The sequence below is a fragment of the Lagopus muta genome, chromosome 26, assembly GCF_023343835.1.
Source record: "Lagopus muta isolate bLagMut1 chromosome 26, bLagMut1 primary, whole genome shotgun sequence".
In the NCBI taxonomy this organism is placed as follows: Eukaryota; Metazoa; Chordata; class Aves; order Galliformes; family Phasianidae; genus Lagopus; species Lagopus muta.
The window spans coordinates 2,870,064-2,882,090 of NC_064458.1; the positions used below are offsets into that span (position 1 = coordinate 2,870,064).

The 12,027-nt window shown below is 52.1% G+C and overlaps 1 protein-coding gene across 1 annotated transcript; it reads right to left on the reverse strand.

The window, feature by feature from the left end:
* Positions 1-4,345: 4,345 nt before the first annotated feature.
* On the reverse strand, positions 4,346-7,023 carry LOC125685122 (uncharacterized). The gene is made up of 7 exons (XM_048927936.1): positions 6,935-7,023; positions 6,775-6,861; positions 6,162-6,387; positions 5,872-6,014; positions 5,466-5,582; positions 5,067-5,285; positions 4,346-4,496 (listed from the first exon to the last, which is right to left on the reverse strand). Exons 1-7 carry the CDS (start codon positions 6,986-6,988, stop codon positions 4,479-4,481), a joined length of 864 nt encoding a protein of 287 aa, XP_048783893.1. The 5' UTR covers positions 6,989-7,023; the 3' UTR covers positions 4,346-4,478.
* Positions 7,024-12,027: the final 5,004 nt, after the last annotated feature.

Sequence of the window (12,027 nt, forward strand, 5' to 3'; positions counted from 1 at the left end):
ACACGTCTTCCTCATCTATTTCTAATGACTCTCTCTCAACCCTGCAGCATTGCTGACCCATCTATCACTCCACAAGACATCATCTTGGGAAAGAAGTTGTGCCTCGATGCAGCTCGCTCAGGAACACATCTTCAGCCACTGCCAGATTTGCCTAAATACCCTTTAAGTGCTTTCAGTGACTCGTGGCCACGTCGAGGTGCCAGGCCATAGGCATTTTCTTCCTACTGCCCACACGTGCCATATCCAGAATGCACCACCAGCACACGGAGTTCCGCTTTTTCAGCTCCGCATCCTCTGAGTGGGATGAAGCCATTACGTTGAAAGACAAGGCAAATTATGCTGGTGTGCAATCTGATTCATAAGCCAGGTGGGCCTCCAGGGCCTAATTTGGGATAGAAGACAGCCGATGACTTCTTCAACAAGCAGAAAGTCTTGAGAAACTTTAACACATCACTCCTTACCACCTAAGTGCAGTTTCCAAGGCTAAGAGCTTGGCTTCTGCAGGACAGAGAGGCTGCAGGGTTAAGGAACAAGCTACCAGGTGAGCACACATGGTTATTAGCCATGGAGGAGATGGGTTACCATGAATGCTAAGGGCTGCAGGAGCCAGGCTGCCATCCCACAACCTGCTGGGATGTTTCAGGAGCGTCAGCACCAGAGGTGAGACTGCACCAGGCACTGCGCCAGCGTTATTAGCGTCTCACAGGCAACAAATCCACCCACAGCCTCGATGGAAGGAAAAACTGTTTGGAAACAAAAGTTCTGCTTGGCAAGGGGATGTGGGCACCCAGCACCCCACGACTCCCAGCTGAAGGCGACACGTTTGGAGGATGGCAGTGAATGAGTGAGCTGAATGCCTGCAGCTGGGTGCAGGTACAATCGCAGCTCTGTGCAATTCAGAGCAGGGGAGCAGCACCCAAAGGACCACGGGTCCACTTGCACATCCCTACATCCCATCCCCTGCCCATAATGCAAGAGGAGGTGAGGATGGCAGCAATCTGCCTTGTACAGTGAGTTATTAGCCCAGCTTGAGGCAGGTCAAGCTATTGAATCTTCCCCACCAGCTGCCCCAAAGCGTGCAGGGAATGGGGATACAGCCATGAGTGCAGATGCTGGAACAGCTCATGGGGTGCTGCAAGGAGTTGAGCTCTGCAGGGAGCAGCAGCCTCTGCTGGCTATTGTGAGCTTTGGGACAGACTCTGCTCCTTCTGCCCTGCCTCCTTCCATAACAAAACTCACAACTCCTTCCAGCCAAGCCCACAAATACATCTCCATGCACAGCAGAAACATAGAACAAGAGCAGAGATGCACAGCATCCAACCCCCTCCTCACTCCCCCTCCCCCCCCCCCAAAAAAAGCACTGTCTCCTTACTCCACATCAACAAAAACCACTAAAACTGCATTAAACTCTAGGAGTAACAGCAATTCATCACACCACCGCCTTCATTAATCCTTGGCAATTGTTCCTATAATTAAAAGCCCCACTGTGTCCTGTCTCTTTAATATGAATTTATCAGATTGGGAGCATTCTTGCATGAGCAATGCTTGGCTGGTGGGAAGGCACCTGCCTGGGGGCTGCGTGCATGCAAGGGAAATGCACACAGGCTGCTTCCAGCCCTGCCATCCCTGCACACCTGGATCCCTTTGCTCCAGGCTGCTCCTAAAAAAAAAAAGGCTTTATGTGGTGAACCTGAGAGCTGCTCAGAAGGGTAGAGGAGCCACAGAGCTCCAGGAATGGAAGCACACAACAGCTCTCAGCATTCCTCAACACCTCCCCCATTTCCAAGCTAATATTTGCAGCATCTTGAACAAAAGATGAATAAATATGGCGAGTTTGTGAGAGAGCATGGATGAAGCTAATTGGACCTGAAAATTACTCCTCCTCGCGTGAGTCACTCTCCAATGTGCATAGCAATGTTTGCAGTGTGCTCTCCTTCCATCTTCATTTTCCAGCCCTTTTGTTTGGAAGGAGTGCATGTGGGAGGCATGGCTCATTCCTCACTTGGGCATTGGCAGCAGCAGCCTGACCACAGAGGCTAATGATTTCGGTGCTGTTTTGCTGACAGCATGACATGCAGTGAGCCCTCCAACCCTCATCTCCATCATTTCAACAGAGCATTGGTCCTTCCGTGCCACCCAGCATCATTCCTCTACAAAGAGCCACAACCAAGATGGAAACAGGCATTGGCTCCACACCTCTTGAAGGGCCCAATGTTCAGCACCAAAACTATTGAGGCTGGATGTTCTGGTTCTCCTGGGTAAGGAGGAATATTTCCTGCCCATGAAGGGAGCTCAGTTTTAATGGCAGCAAATGGCATAACTGCGTGCAAGCTCTTGCTGCACTTATCTCTGGGAGCTCAGCTCAAGGCTAAAAGGCTCTGTAGTTGCTCCAATAGGGCTCCTGCACCCCAGTGATCTCCTTTAAGTGAGAGTAAGGTCAGCCTGCATGGGATGCTCCAAGGCCACCAAGAACAGAGACAACAGAGAGGAACAGAAAAGGTGTTTAAAAGACACTTAGGAAAGAGCTTTAGCAGAGAGCTCTTCCCTGCAGCAGCAGGAATCTTCATGCTCTTGGTCCCCCCCACCTCCACCTCTCTGTAGCATGAAGAGGGGCTGAGACCTCAAGCAGCTTCAGCTCCATCACCCCTAGAGAGCAGGATGCTGCAGCTCCTGTGTTCTTTCACCCACCAACACGTGTATCTCTGCAATGTACAAACCTGGCAGCAAAGCAAGCTCACATACAAGCGGGCATTCAGGACAGCACATCCACAGCCCTACAAACCAGCAGGGGTTCCACCATACTCTGCAGCAGCAGTGGGCCCCATTCAACCCCCTTCAGCCCCTCCAGAGGTCACCTGAGCCCTCACCCCCTCCTCCCCACACCGATGGGCACGCAGCACCTACCTGCACTGGATCTGGGGGGGGAGGAAGCACTTCAGATAAAGCTCTGCAGCTCATTCCCACCCCAATGAGCCATTCACCACCTCCACACTCATCTGTGGGCTTTTCTCCTGAAATTAGGGCTTAGAGCTCAGGGATGGTTTAGGAATGCCCCTCGCTGCAGACAGGTGTGAGCAGAGCTGCAGGTGAGCTCAGAGCTGGGTTCAGCACTGCTCCTTTCCTGCTGTATTTTGAGGCATAATGGCTCTGCAGCCTGGCACCCAGACAACAAGTAAAGCCTCCCCTTTATCTCCACATCCCAAAGCTCAGGAGCAAGCAGGAAAATCCAACAGATTTCAGAAAGAAAAAAAAACAAAAGCCCTTACCTAGCTGTGTGCCACCGAGCAATGCTTTATTAACCTCTGATTTGAGAAATTAGCTTCAGGGAGCACAAACAAGGGGCAATTGACTTAGTGCAGAGCCCAACATCACATCCATGAGTTGCAGTATCAGCATCATTATCAACCTTAAGGAAAAAAATCTTGCTGTTATTCAGCAATAATGAAAGCACCGCTGCTGTGGCTGCAGCTAACAGAAGGTGAGAGGCGTACCTGCATTTAAAGAGACACTGCCATGAGGAGGGTGAGAAGTCCCATACCTGAGCTTCGCCACATAGAACTACTCTGGTTGCACAAATAACCAATCCAGCTCGGGAGGAAAGCCACTCTGTCCTGCCCCAGGTGTTCCCCACTGGAGCAGCATCAGCCTGGGGGCTGCAGCATGCCAGGGTTATTTTAAATCAGTTGGAGCATCCTTCACAAATACACACGCAAACAGGGCTGGGGGCAGCTGTGCCATAACCCCCCAGCAAGAGCCAGACACCCCAGGCTGTACCTACTTGTATACTCGCATTTGGAGCATTGTTCCTTGCAGCTTCAGCTGCTGTCACTTGCTCCAGATAGCAGATGTGTGGTCAGATTTGTGTCACTGCAAGGCAGTGGCTGTCTGTGGACCTCAGATCCCATCTGCACCTCCAAACCCTGACTCACCATTCGTACTGAACCAAAGTCATCTGTAGGGTTCATTTGGAGGGAGAGGATCCCACGTACGATTGAAGATCCTCAGGGCTCAGCAAGCAGCACAGACTCCACATGAAATTATTGGAGTATCTCAAAGGCAAACTGTGTTTCTGGGGATGCTGTGTGCCAAACACCCATCCTGCACCTCTGGGGACAGCCTAGGGATATCTGAGATAAGTTGGTGTGACCACACTTGGGTACTGCTTCACAGCAGCACTGCTCTGCTCCCTCTTCCCATCACACACCACAGTATTCCAAAGCCGTCACTTCCAGGAGTGACAGAGACCCTCCCTACCATGGAAAGGATCAGAGCAGATGGTCCCACTGCCAGTCCCATAACTGTGGCCATGCCAGGTCCTGCTACCAACAGCCAACTGCATCCCAAATCATGTGAAAAAATAGGGTAACTTTATTATGGAGTTCAACAAAGAAAAATAATCATTAAATGGCAGCTTACACTAAAGTATAGGTAGAGAGCAGCAGGCATGTCACAGCCACAGTAGTGTTCAGGGCCATGGATCAGGGCTTCTGCTGACCCTAGGAGGGAAAATTAACTTTGAGCACAGCTGCAAGCATTCACACTGAGCTGATGGACTCCACAATTTCTCACCCTCCTGTGAGCTGGGCACCAGATCCACAGGAACTGGGATGGTATCAGCCAGTGCTGCAGGGACAGGTGGATATGGAGCAGCACAGGAATGCTGCTAAGTTGCTTGTGATAAAGACTCTCCCACAAAGCCTTTCTATTCTACAGGAAGTCATGAGGGATTCATGATGTGCTACTGGCTTTGGCTCAGAGAGAGTTGACCTGAAAACCAGCATAAGATGCTCAGGTGGTATTTGGTAGTCCTGGCAACCAGGGGAGGAAGGTGCCCATGCACACCCAGCAACCTCAGTTCCAGACATGACATCTCCTCACCCAAAGGGCGGTCACAGCCCTAACAACCCTTGCTTTGCTGGCACAGTGGAGCTGCAGAGAGAGCTGCCCCAAAAGCTCAGAGCCTGGGGACATCTTCCCAACTTGAATCCCCTTCAAGCACTGATAGCTTGGGATATCTTTCCCAATAAGGGAGGGCAGTTGAAACATGCACAGATGAGAATTCTTACCCCACACTGTGAGGAACTGCTGCTCTCATGTTCCACGTCAGCCTCTTGCTCACTGCTATCCCTGCTGCTCACATCTTGGGGTGTCTGAGTGTCACTGTCACCACTGTCATCATTTGAAGCATCTTCTGCACTGCTGGATGCAGCTGGGTCCTCCTGCCCCTGCTCTGAGCTTGTGGCCAAGGGCTCAGGGTTATCCCCATTGGGTTGGACATCATTCAACTGCAGATAAGGGGAAAAGGTCAGACTGCAGCTCCATGGAAGGGCAGCACAGAACACCAGTGAGTGACTCCATAAACATATCCCAGAAGCCTCTTTCTGCAGCTGCAGGAGGAAGGACTGAAGTGTCCTTCCAGCTGAGTATTGCTAAACCCCCCAGGACTGAATCTGTTGCCCACTCACCTGGAGATCCAATGCCTCCTTCAACATAATGGCTCCCTCATGCTCTTCAAACTCCAGGTCTGTCTCTGTACTGTTCTTGGACTCGTACTCCTCAGTGTCTGTATTCACCTCTGAGGGCTGGGGAGAGAAAAGGTGCCCCTGAGGGATGCATTGCCCCCTCCCCACAGGGCTGGGAGCTGCCACAAGCAGCCAAGGTGCTGCTTTGCTGGGACACCACCCAAAGGGGGGCACCAAACACTGAAGACAATGCTCAAGTGCTCCTTGGACAGCCTGCAGCCCCCTAAAAAGTGTACGTCAAAGGAAACCACCTTACAGCTCTCTGCACAGTGACAATCCCAGTCCACCAGGGAGATACAGAGACCACTCACAAGCATCTCTAACTTGCTCAGCCTCTGAGAAACGATACCTCATATGAGAGGTCCTCTGGGTCATCTTCTGGCAGGTCCTTCTCCAGCACCACCACCCAGGACTCCTGCTCCTCCAGAGCCACGTCATCCCGTTTCCTCTTGTTTGCTTTGCTGGATGGGTTGATCAGAGCTTCTCGGATCTCTGCAGGAATCCATGGGAGGTGCAGTCACAACACACACAGAACAAATACTTGTGCGCTTCCCACTTTCCCACCCTGCAAAGGAGCTCCAAACCCAAAGTTTCCAGGCTGCAAACCATCTGAGTACTCCAGGAGGTCCCAGCTCTCACCCTTGGACACGTTGCTCTTCTGGCCCCAGTCTGTGTGCAGGTGGCCCAGGACTGCCTGGATCCTGGTGGGGATGAAGGCAAGGAGGAGACGCGTCAGGCGCCCACGGCGCTTCTTGGCAAACCGTGTGGGTCTATGGGGAGACTGCACAGGGCAGATCCTGCTGATGATGGCCTCCATGGGGGCCACAAATCCAACCCAAACTGATACTTTCTGAAGTATCTTCAGCTGTAAACACAAGGAGAATTATATTTGCAACATGAGACCCCAATGAAACCCTTAAACCCTACTGCCTCCCAGTGCAATGCTATGATTGGGACTTCAGCCAGGCAACAGACACCAGCAGGGTTACACTTCATCCCAGAGATCTCCCATTTCTTCCAGTGCAGAGAAGAGAAATGTCAGTGTTGCAGTGCATTAGCAGAAGGAGAGCAAGAACAAATCAAGCAGAAATGAAGCTAGGGTGGGAAGGGAAGAAGATGAGCACACATGGGGCACAGAGCAGGGGAAAGAGACCAAAAAAGCAGAAAGGATATGACAGAGAAACCAAAGCATCAAGGCCCTACCACCTATCCCTCACCTCCAAACCACCCCAGCAGCAGGAGCAGCACCTACCAGGGACCTGATCAAGCCCAGCTGAAGCACCTGGTGCAGGAACCTGCTGGAGAAAGAGCCAGGCTTGCTGCTGGTCACCATTTGCCCCTAGGAGAAGAGAAAAGTCAGGCATCCCTCATGTCACATTCAACACCGCCTACCAAAATCTACTCCACAGTACCTGGAGGAGCTCTGCCCAATCTAGTTTAGTGCAAGGCTTAGCTGACTGCTCCATACAGCCCCACAGCCTGAACTACACCAACCTAGCCTAGCCCAACCCTCAGCACCAAGCCATTTGTACTTGCTGGTCCAGCTGCTCCCCATTGCCCTGATGAGCTGCCCACCCCTCTCCTCAGCCAGGCAGCCCCACAGCCTCCCATGGGGTTTCCTTGGTGTGAGCATGGATCTTGGTGTCCTGCTCAATGGAGGATGACGACTGTCAATCAATCAGGGGTTTGTTTTCTCTCCACTTGGGGTGCACATCTCCCAGCAGGGGTTGTACAGCCAAAGTTCTGGGTTGGGTTATCTTCCAACACCCCAGTGCTCCCCCAACACTCCCAGAGCATCCCTGCAGGTTCTGCATCTCCCAGCCAGTGCAGGAACAGACTACCCAGAGGGACAGTGGGGTCACCAGCCCTGGAGGTGATTGAGAACCTCCTGGACGTGGCAGTGAGGGATGTGGTCAGAGGGCATGGAGGGGGTGGGTTGGGGCTGGGCTTGGTGATCTCTGAGGTCTTTTCCAACCTGAACGATTCTATGATTCTGTGACTCCAAGGGGGCTGATGCAGGAGGCTGCCTGCTGCCTGTGACACAAACCAGTGTATGGGACACGTGTGTGTGCTGTTCCTACCCAGGTGGGACCACTGCTTTCCCGTGCCACAACTCCCCAGGGCACAGTCACCAACCAGCCCCACCAAGCCAGCTTCACTGCTGCCTGCGTGCTCATAAATTGCTTTTGGCTTTTATTGAGAAGCAGAAGGCCTGCAAGGCCAGAATTAAAGCATTCATGGTTAGTGATGCTGTGGGATTAATGGAGCACAGTGCCCTGGGTCAGCAGCCTGGCTGTGGCTGTTGTCCCTCCAGTGCTCTTCATTTCCTGCAGGGCCCTTTGGGGTGGGACTGTGTGGTTCAGCACATTCCCTACACTGAGACTTCCATGAGAAATCATCTCAGTTTGATTCCCACCTTCTGCACTGTGGACAAAAACAAGGAGTCCACAGTCCTGCTCTTCTCCCACATTGTGTGCTGGTACCAGGGGGTGTCAGCGGTGCACAAAGCAGCTGCAGAGCTTTTCAGAGTGCAAATCTCAGGCAACCAGGTGTGCATGTGCCTTCTGCTAAAGCTCACAGGGCTGTAGGGAGGGAGCTGGGTTCAGTTATGCCGTAGAAAATCCACCGAACATTTATCATAAGGTGCTCTGGCATCGTGGGATGAATCAGGGAAATCTGAACTGATCTCCGTGTCCTGAGGGCATCACCTCTGCTCTGTGCTCAGAGCTCAGAGGGTAGATGGAGTTACCAGAGATTAATAAATGAGCGGTTATCAGCTCACTGAGCTCTGATGTCTGAATGTGTGTGTGCTCTGAGCTGACAGACAGATGGGAACTGAGCTGCAAACGTTTCCCCTTCTTCTCTTGGTGCCCCATCATCTTCCAAGGAACGCACTGGAACTGGTCCTTGCTGGCAGCTCATTGAAACTGATGGATTTAGCATTTAAACTCGGAGATCAGGAGCCAGCACTCCTGGGTGCCATTCCCTGCTCTGTGACCTTCCTGAGCTTCTGGGGACATTTCTGTGCCTTTTGCCTCGTCTACAAAATGGGAAGTAATCTGCTCTGCCTCACAGGGGGATCGCGGCGCCTCATCCATCCTCGTTCACAAAGCACTCCGATGCCCTTGGCAGGATTTCCCAAGGGAAGAACCATTATGCTGTGCTCTCACAGCCTGCTGCGGTGCAAGACTGGGCAGAACCACGCAGCCAGGGCTTGTCTGAAATAGCTGCAGTGGGAATTGCTGGGGAGCACGGCAGCACTGAGGATGCTCCCATCCCGCACACCCCACGCCGGGCAATGGGGACATTGCAGTGGGAGGTGTTGAGAGAAACAGTCATCACAGTGGCTCATTATTCTGCCTGGGCCCGGTTCGTTTGCTAAATGTTGTTTTTAACTGACTCAGAGATGTGTCCTGGTCTCCTGCAGGTACAGCAGCAGAAAAGCTCACGTCAACTGCTTTCAATTCCATGTTCCAGCCCACATTGGTGGGTGGAAGGAGAAAAGCAACCGGCCGAGCCCACCGGGAGCCCAGGGGGATGTCAGCTACCTCAGCTGCAGCAAATGCCACCCTGCCATATTGCTGTGCTAGGCAATGGGAGGGATCAACCCCAGAGACCTCAATGGGCAGCGGGAGCACCGAGCATTTCCCCCTCTGATTTTTATGCGAGTGCACACACCTGGCCTTCCCAAAATCAATACCGAGCCTCAGTGTGTGCCAAGAGACTGTTACAGTCACTGTCCGTGCCTGCCGGGAGAGATAAGCTCTCATGTGCTCATTAGCTACGTCCTCCTCTCTCCGCTAATTGCTGCAGGAAGGGTCATAGTCTGGCTATGATATGGCTCCTTGCTTGGAAGCTGGAGGCTGGGGCTCTAAAGCACAGGGGATGCTGCTTCCTCACTGGCATCGCCCTTGCCCAGGGCTCGGTTCTGCCCCGGTGCTGCTCTCAGTGCCATGGGCTGGATCCGGCCCAGCTGAGGCTGCCAGCTCAATTAGAGTCAACACACAGAAAGCATCTGCAGGGAGAGATCTGTTATCAGCACAGGGCAAAGCTGAGGAGCTGCGTTGTTGTCTCATTTTCTCTAATTATCTATGTAAATGGAAGAAGCTTTGGAAGCTGGAAACTAGACCAGTTCTCACCTATAGGCTGCCAGCAATGGCAGAGCAGAGAGCTGCTTGGTCCCCCTGGTGGGGTCACCTGCTCCTGGCACCTCTTCCCATGGTTCAGGTTCACAACCTAGAGCTACTCCTGTTCTTACCCTTAGGAGAAATAGCATTTGCAGGAAGCACTTTCCCCAGTCTCAGGGTTGCATGGAAGGTGCTCCAGCATGGAAACCCTTCCATGCTCCACGTTCAGCTCAAGTGCCAGCAGCAGAGCTGCTTCAGTCCCTGTGCACTGGATGCTGTATGCAGAGAGCCTGAGCATCTGTGGGATCACTATCCCGTGCCCCCAAACCTCCCCCCAAAACATGAGGCTGTCTGACCCCTGGTAAGCCCTGGATGGTTAGGAACAAAGCACCAGCTCCATGTCACCCACTGCAAAAATGCAGGAAAAGTGTAGTTGGCTGGATTCTTCATCTTCTGCAACAACCTCTCCCTCACATGGGTGACTGCATGTGCAATCACTAGAGGAGCAGTATTGCTTTCCCCATCACAAGCACAAGCACAATCGTGCCATTTTTAAAAGCTTCCATGGTTCACCTTTGTATCTGCTTCAATCTAATTGTTTTAAAACAAATCCAAACTCAAGAAGGAAAAGAAAAATCAAAGCAGGAAGCGTCCTGTTTTTCTCCAATGGCCCTGAGGACTGGGTGTATTGTGAGGGCCAACTGCTTTTCTGGACAACAAAGTGCAGGTTTGCTTTGGAAAGGTGAATCCTCACTCTGCTTTTGTTTGCAGCCTCTCAGGGGAGCTTTGAGGGCACGACTGCTGGAAGAGGAGCCTGAACCCATGGAATCCTATGATGTGGGTGCACAGAGGTGACCTGGGCTGAGCAGAAGGTGTGCTGTAGCTCCACAAAATCCTCTGTGCTCTCCTGGAAGGGCAGTTGCAGGCAGCACAGCCTTAGGAGCGCTGTATTCCTGCGGCAGTGTGACCCTGCTGGTGTTTACACAGCTATTTGCAGCCATCCTACAATAACACTGCCGTCACATCCATTCCCTGCTTTTCCATTCTCTGCAAAAAATAAAAACCCCACAACAAACCAGTGTCTTTTTGCTCCCTCCAAAGCTTAGCTTGTTTTTAGCCGCTGCGTCTGCAATAGAAGCAAATTCTTTTAAGGACAGAGCTGTCCAGATGATCTCCTTCCCTCATCCCGTCACCTCACAGCTCTGTCCACTGCTCTAACCCTTCCAGAGATGCTGTCCCCAAAGCTGGAGCTCAGTGCTGGAGGCAGCACCCGAGGGCTGCATGCTGCCAGCACAGCTCCTGCTCACTGCAGCCTCGTCCTCCTGCCAACAAGTCAGATACGGGGGAGAAAAGATGATTTCAGTCCATTTTGCTTATCCTTTTGGGGCTGACATATTATTTTTTTAAATGGTTCAACCAAGCTTTTTGTCATAGGGCAGCAATGAGAACGCAGAGGCGGGCACTGTATCTTCCCAATTAACGAGATTAGTCTATTGATTTTAATGGGGGCGATTCAGTGGCTGGAGATGAAACACCAGCTTATTTATCCACTGGATAAAAGCCAGAGAATGCAGGATCTGGCCCTCAAATATCACATCCATCGTCAGTCAGTTCAGGAATCCAGTCCTGTGCTAGTTGTGAGATTCCTCTGGGGGTTTTATCGCTGTTGTTTTAGGCAGCTTGCCCAATAGGGAGCAGTATGATTAATATTTAGGGAACAAATCCAGAGGTAATGGTTCCCAGGAGCCTGGGGATGCTGATGGTTTGGTGTGCTGGGCAGTCAGGTGGAACTGCTGCTTTCCAAGCTGCCATCAGACACACTGCCAGCAAACTGAGGGACAGATTGGTGGCCCTATGAACACAAAGTGTTTAAACACCCAGCTCAGCCCCTCAGCCCTGCATTTAGCTGAGGCTCAGTGGGGCTTTTTTAAGAAACAGCCTCCTAACACCTCTCCTACGGGTGCTGCCTTGGAGCAGCCATGCATCCCCAGCCTCCCTGGCAGATATCAGCACGTTTGCAGGGAAGCACTGAGGATCGTGAGGTGATCCGGAGGGAAGGGACTCATCCTCCCAGCTCTCAGTGCCAGGACTGGTCCTGATGCTCAAGAAGTGCTGCTGACCTCATCGCTGCTGTCTCCATCAAGAAAGCCCACACCTCCCTGGGTTGGGATGAATTACAGAATGATTAAGGTTAGAAAAGAGCTCTAAGATTATCATGTCCCACCGTCCACCTGCCACCACTATCACCCACTAACCATGTCCCTTAGTACCACATCTGCTCTTTCCTTAGACACCTCCAGGGATGGTGACCCCACGGGCTCAGCCCATTGGCTTCAGCCCATGGATGCAGCCTGTCTGGTTGTAACCCCATTACTGAC

Bases quoted from the DNA above. Each gene is read 5' to 3' on its own strand.
- LOC125685122 (XM_048927936.1), bottom strand. From the start codon at position 6,988: ATGGAGCAGTCAGCTAAGCCTTGCACTAAACTAGATTGGGCAGAGCTC. The intron at 6,015-6,161 runs GTGAGAGCTGGG...GGATTCCTGCAG, and splicing joins GAAGAGCAACGTGTCCAAGG to AGATCCGAGAAGCTCTGATC. The intron at 5,583-5,871 runs GTATCGTTTCTC...TTCTCTCCCCAG, and splicing joins CAGAGGACCTCTCATATGAG to CCCTCAGAGGTGAATACAGA.